At 38.3% G+C, this 6,000-nt stretch overlaps 1 protein-coding gene across 10 annotated transcripts in view; it reads right to left on the bottom strand.

Annotated features, from left to right (window-relative positions):
• Positions 1-1,117: 1,117 nt before the first annotated feature.
• EZH2 (enhancer of zeste 2 polycomb repressive complex 2 subunit) overlaps positions 1,118-6,000 on the bottom strand; it is a 51,014-nt gene continuing 46,131 nt past the window's right edge. For 9 of the 10 annotated variants that reach the window (XM_030009802.2, XM_030009798.2, XM_030009804.2 and 6 more), the window contains 7 exons: positions 5,552-5,677; positions 4,991-5,169; positions 4,015-4,110; positions 3,347-3,428; positions 2,435-2,515; positions 2,235-2,319; positions 1,118-1,453 (listed from right to left, as the gene is read on the bottom strand). In XM_030009802.2, the coding sequence (XP_029865662.1) occupies positions 1,393-1,453; positions 2,235-2,319; positions 2,435-2,515; positions 3,347-3,428; positions 4,015-4,110; positions 4,991-5,169; positions 5,552-5,677 (710 nt within the window). In that variant the 3' untranslated portion in view covers positions 1,118-1,392. Of the gene's footprint in view, positions 1,454-2,234; positions 2,320-2,434; positions 2,516-3,346; positions 3,429-4,014; positions 4,111-4,983; positions 5,170-5,551; positions 5,678-6,000 lie in introns of those variants that run through there. The other variant, XR_003922778.2, reaches the window with a different exon arrangement.

The following is a 6,000-nucleotide window of genomic DNA, read 5'->3' as shown; positions in this document are numbered from 1 at the left end:
GTAAGATGAGGAGTATGAATTCTTAGTTCTTACTTAAGCCACCACAGAGCAAGGTGGCATCTGGCAGCTGAGTGCTGTATGTGAGAGTGGAAGCAGGCAGTGCTCCTTTGGCTCTTGCTGAACAGGGCCAGTAAGTTGGAGCCTCCTCAGTGCAGAAGGTATACACAGTCATTAGTGACAAGCTTTCTTGAAATCAGTTTTGCAAGTAGGCTGCAGAGTTCACACTCAGCTGGCAAATCGGAAATAAACACATGGCAGCCTTGTGCAAGACCCAAACAACTAGCTGCAATCTAAACACTTTTGGATACAAACATATATAAAAAATTTGTAATAAGAGATACTAACTGTATACTGTACCAATAAGCAAAATAGTGGTTGCTTACAGATAAACAAGAGATGCAGAAGAGAAATGTATGTGTAATTACTTTCACATTCATTATTCAGTTTGTTGCTTCAGAGTAAAGCCACAGTTGAGGGCTGGAGTACCACTGCTGGTTCCCTTATCAAATGATGCACCTCTGTCCGCATCAGTGTTTGTTCACTCAGTATGGAAATGAGTGAAAAGATTCATGGCACCTGCTTGGGCAGCCAAGTTGCCATTAAGGTAATAGGCAGATAGACACAAACCTTGTACCACAGATTTGTCTTTAAAGTAGGGTTTGTTCCAGAAATCACAGCTATAACGGGGGGGGGGGGGGGGGGGACGGGACCCTTTTCCCCTCCCATTCAATGCATCTACTGCTAATGGACAGACCCTGTGTTAAGACTAAGGATGGATGAGACTTAGCAAAAGTAGAGAAATACCTTTTAAAAATTAAGTGCAGGTGATAGGAGTTTCTAAACTGCAACCATCACTTCAGAGAATGTGAGTGTAGCTTCATGCTAAGGGTAGATGAGAACTGCAAGACCATGACTCTCTTAGGTGCTAGATGCCAAAGTTCCACAGTCAGCTTGGGGGCTGTCTCCTACACTATTATCTTCACATTAATCTTAAATGGGACCTGAAGTAACAGTAACAGAAGTAGACAAGCATGGAGTTGCCTATGCTCAGAAGTTGAAAGTAAGTATTCACATTGCTTCCTCAAGTGGCCAACACAAAATTCCAGCTCAACTCCAGTAAAAATGAAGAAGTTCAAGTATCCTTTATTCAAGGTTGAAAAATGTACCACACCACATTATTGCAAAAGTTCATAGGTACAAAACACTTTGCAGCTGGTGAGAAGGCAATAAAAAGTTGTGTTTTTTTTTTTAAATTTGTTACTATAAATTACTGTTACAGTACTTTGCAAATACAGAATTTCAAATTGCATCATTTTCATTTTTCTAAAATTGCCCACAGTACTAGAAATTCCTGAAGATAAGGCAGCTGTTTAAAAGAAGAGGTAGCTGGTGTCAAGGGATTTCCATTTCTCTTTCAATGCCCACATACTTAAGGGCATCAGCTTGGCTATATCTGAAATTAAAAAAATAAAACCAAAAATAAAAACCAGTACCACTGAACATTTCAGCTTCATTGTTCTGACAGCACCATAGCCTGGAATACTCTCATACTTAAAATTTCCCATAGTTTCCTCACCAGCTGGGGCCTTTATTCCTTGTGTGAATTTGCAGATGCAGAACAATGCTGACCACTCAAGAAACTGCTTTTAGAGGACTTTGACCAAGAGGAAACAAAATGCTATAATTCCACATTTTTTTGCCTTGAATCTCACAATGCTAAAGTTAAGTTTGGCTAGTAGAAAGCAACTGCATTTCTTAAGGTTGACTTAATAGTATTGTCACTGGACAGCTTCATTTTCAAGTGAGATGATTTTAGAGGGAAGTATGAACACAGTCTTAGGAAGCACTTCTCTGTAATAACACAAGAATACTTCTTGCCCATTTCTGAATGATGGGAGAAACAACCTGTACTGGTACCTAGGGAACCCTAGCAGATAAAGTTTAATATGCCGGTCTGCCTGGAAAAGTTGTGCAGGTCTGTCTCCATTTGTCACTAAACTTTTCTCTATACAAGCTGCTGTTCCAAGTTTGCAAGGCTCTTAACCTGCTGCTCTGCTCAAGTCAGTCTTACTACAGTATCTGGCTTTAAAAAAAAAAAATGCAAGGGGACTGCTGCTCAGTTGCTGAGACCTGAGGTTATAAAGGAGGCAGGCACAGTAATTATGAGCTAGGCAGAAATACTGAAAGGTAATGCAGTCTATGATAGGAAGAAATTACAAAATCCATCTACCAACCTGTAGTCAAAGAACAGTTCTTCACCAGTCTGAATGGCTCTTTTAGCAAATATTCCTATTCTGTGATCGCCATTAACCATCATAACTGTTTAAAAGAAATATAAACTTGTGTTAATACAAATACTGATAAAATGTGTATTCTAAATAAGTATCCCACAACACTTCATACATTGCTAAAAGCAAGTAAATTTAAAACTTACCTTTTGCATAGCAGTTGGGATTTACTGAATGGTTTGCAAATCTAATTTTGTTGCCCTTGCGTGTTGCATCAACCACAAAATCTAGGGGGGAAATAAAACCCACAAATGATGGATAAATCACCTACAAACAAATTTTTGTGTTTAATACCTAGTGTGCTTGGATTTTATCAGCTGGAAAAAGTAACTTCTCAGCTTCCCAGATGGAAGAGCTGGCACTTCATCCTATGATAGCTTTATTGTTCTGCAAGACTCAAAATATTCCTGCTGCCCCACACTGTGCTTTCAGTTTGTCTCCTACCACGGTGGCACTACCTTAATTTCTCATTTGAAGCTTCTCTAGCTTTATTCCACAAGGACAAGCTCCATAAATATGCTAAGTCAACATTGATATAAAGCAGCTTTCTTTCCTCCTTTCAAATATTTTCTAGTATTTCACACTTGACACAGTGCAGTCTGTTATTTTTCTCTTCAAGTGGCAGTAGCCACATGCCACGTATCTGCGTGTGGTTCCCCCCCGCCCTGACACAAAATTACCATTGTAACTTACTGCTAATTTCAGTCACAGCAAAACTCTTTCACACAATACCTAACAAGCCTTTTAAATTCTTTAGGTTGTTTCACTTAATGCTTTCACATAATTTTACTCCATGAAATTCTACTTCTACTCAACTCATCTTGTATAGTTGGCTTGTGTAATAGGCTCCATCACTACTATCTAGTTGACTAACATTTAAAAAAAAAAAAAAAGGCACTGGATATCAATATTGGGAATCCACACATTGCTAGGAAAAGATGTGCAGAAGAACAAATTTCTCAATGTTACCTGCTGCCTGCAAAAGAACAGGGCTGAACAAAATGGTGAGCATACATGTTTTATTTATGCTGCAAGGGTTGTGACTAATACATACATACCATTATTCAAGTTAAACAGAAAGCTGCACATGTATTTGTCATATACTTTTCCTCTTCTGTCTGCCTCATCCTGAGAAATAATCTGAAAGAAATAGTAGTTGTAAAAGTGACCACCTTTTCCCTTTTTTAACCATATCAGCTGAAGGTCAAAAACCCCAGACATTCTGAAAGAAAGGTGAGGTTTTTTATTCTCTGGGACTGAAAAGATTCCCAAACAAAGTACTGTTTTCAGCAAGCATTCTGCGCTTACCAAACAACCATCGTTTGCTCTTAGCATAAATAAGTTTTTTCAGAGCAGAAGGAAAGCAAGTATTGCTTCTCAACTCAAAAATCAAGACTGCATACCTGATTCAGGGTTTTATTACTACAGAATATTAGCACTATACTAAATGATTCTGCACAAAATTCCAGGCACATCTGAATTGAAATTACATTTAAGAAAAAAACTACATTCAGCCTCTCATTCTCACAAAGGCCTATGTCTAATTTTTTGTGACATTTCAATCATCTAGCTCCTGGGTTTGGAGCCTCTGACAGCAGTACCTGTACAGTTAGTCGATCACATCTCTCTGTCCAAACATGACAAGTTAGAGACAGTCTCCTGGTCTCTAGCCAACACATAACTTCACCAATTAATCTCATACGTAACCAGTGTTCTCCATCCTTACCTCACCACAGTACTCGGAGATGAATTCATTCTTCTGTACAGGATCTTTGATGAAAATTCCCCAGCCTGCCACATCTGAAGGTGCCAATAGCAAGTGCTGTGGGAGAGAAAACCCAAAAAGTTTAGACATCCCTGGCTTGGATTTGATTTTTTGTTTTATTGTTGGGGTTTTGTGTTTTGTTTTGTATTGTATTACTCAGTGAAATGTATGCTGGGACTCCAGGAGAGAAGACAAATACAGATTCTTATAATTATCACATGCACACTAAAATTACAGCTTGTGGATCAGAAAAGAGTGAAAGAACGTGATCTGAAAAGATGTGAAAGAAAAGCCATGTGAAGTACTTGAAAGCCGATAAAAATTTTAATTTAACCTTGAAGTGAGGGTGTTACATAAAAACATATATACTAAGGACTTCAAACTAGAAAGGTCTGTACACAGGAGCCTACTACTGATTAGCTCAGTATTCTACTGAACTAGTTTGTGAGATGTTCCAGAGCAGAAATAAACCTTGGTTTATTTATTTAACAGAGCTGAATGGGCTTTCAAAATATCTTCAGTAGACCTTATACAAGTTTGTGCTTTAGAATCAACAACTGAAGAAATAGCCAGTATCTATGTCTGAGCCAAACTTCCTTATGCTGAACTAGAGAAAGACTGACAAGCCAGCATTTTAAAACAGCACCATATTTGCAAATTACAAGTGAAGCCTGAATGGGGAAAAGGAGATATTCTACTGCAGTGTTACACAGAAAACACTGACTAATTGGTACATGATGAAGTGTACACTGAACTTAACCGCAGCACATAAGCAAGATAACATAAGTGACAGCGACCTCCCTTTTTGTTTTTTGGTTGGTTTTTTTTTCTTTTCCTGTTTGACAGCATGAAGGCAAAGAAATTCCATTCTCTGGCATGAAAATATAAAAACACCTCAAAACCAAGGCAATAGGCTTGTAGTTGTACAACTACATACTTTTTTGGATCCTCTCTGAATGCTGCAGTTCTTGCAAGACACATTTTTGCTGTCCCAGTGGTCAGCTGCTCCACATGTTAAACAGAGGTCAGGATCACATTCCCGTACAGCTAGGTAACACGGACACTGCTTAGTGTTGCACTGTGCTTTACAACGACATCCAGGAAACCTGTTTTGGCCTACAAAGGAATATATGGAAAACAAAAAGGGCAGGTATGAAAAAAGTACATTGTAAAATTAAGACTGTGCAGATTATAGCATATTAGAACATTAAAAAAAATAGCAACTGCTATCTGTGTAGGACATTCAAAGTACTGTAAATTCTTTCCTTCCCTGATTTTACTTTAGTCTTCTTCAATTTTAGTTCTGAAGACTGTTTCTGACTTCAAGGGCTAATTAAGAGGTCCAAATTAAACTGAACATGTGCTCCCTTCTCACACCATTTAACACAATTTTCTGCTCCTGCAAACACTGTCTGCAGTACAGACAGACTGCTAGTACAGAGTTAAATGTTGGGACAGTGAAAGACATTTATAGATAGCTTTTAAATGTTTTACTTACATTCTGAGCTGCACTGACAAAACTTCTCACAGAAGTTTTGAGCAATTACACATGGGCATGAGCTATCACAAGGCTGACGTGGATGATCACATGGCTGATAGTTGTAAACATGATTCGATGACCCATCTGAATAAAAATAGCAAGATTTTGTAAAGTTGAAAGGTGCAAACAAACAATATGCAGTTCCCTTCACTTTTTAAAGCAGAAATTCCCTTTAGTCATTTAACTAAGAAAACCCCAAAAATGAACCAAAAAACCCAAACCTACGAGGAGTGGGGTTAAAAAAATAAGACACCAAACCAGAACTGTAACATCAGTTAGGTGTTTGTCACCATTAGTTGCCTGCTTCCTAGGGCACTTCATTCTTTCCATTACTCAGCTGCTTCAAGTATTCAGAGCTGAAACTGTTTACTGTGGAAAACTGAAGAACGAAACTACAATGGTATAAT

The sequence above is a fragment of the Aquila chrysaetos genome, chromosome 3, assembly GCF_900496995.4.
Source record: "Aquila chrysaetos chrysaetos chromosome 3, bAquChr1.4, whole genome shotgun sequence".
In the NCBI taxonomy this organism is placed as follows: domain Eukaryota; kingdom Metazoa; phylum Chordata; class Aves; order Accipitriformes; family Accipitridae; genus Aquila; species Aquila chrysaetos.
This window is presented reverse-complemented; position numbering and strand designations above follow the sequence as displayed.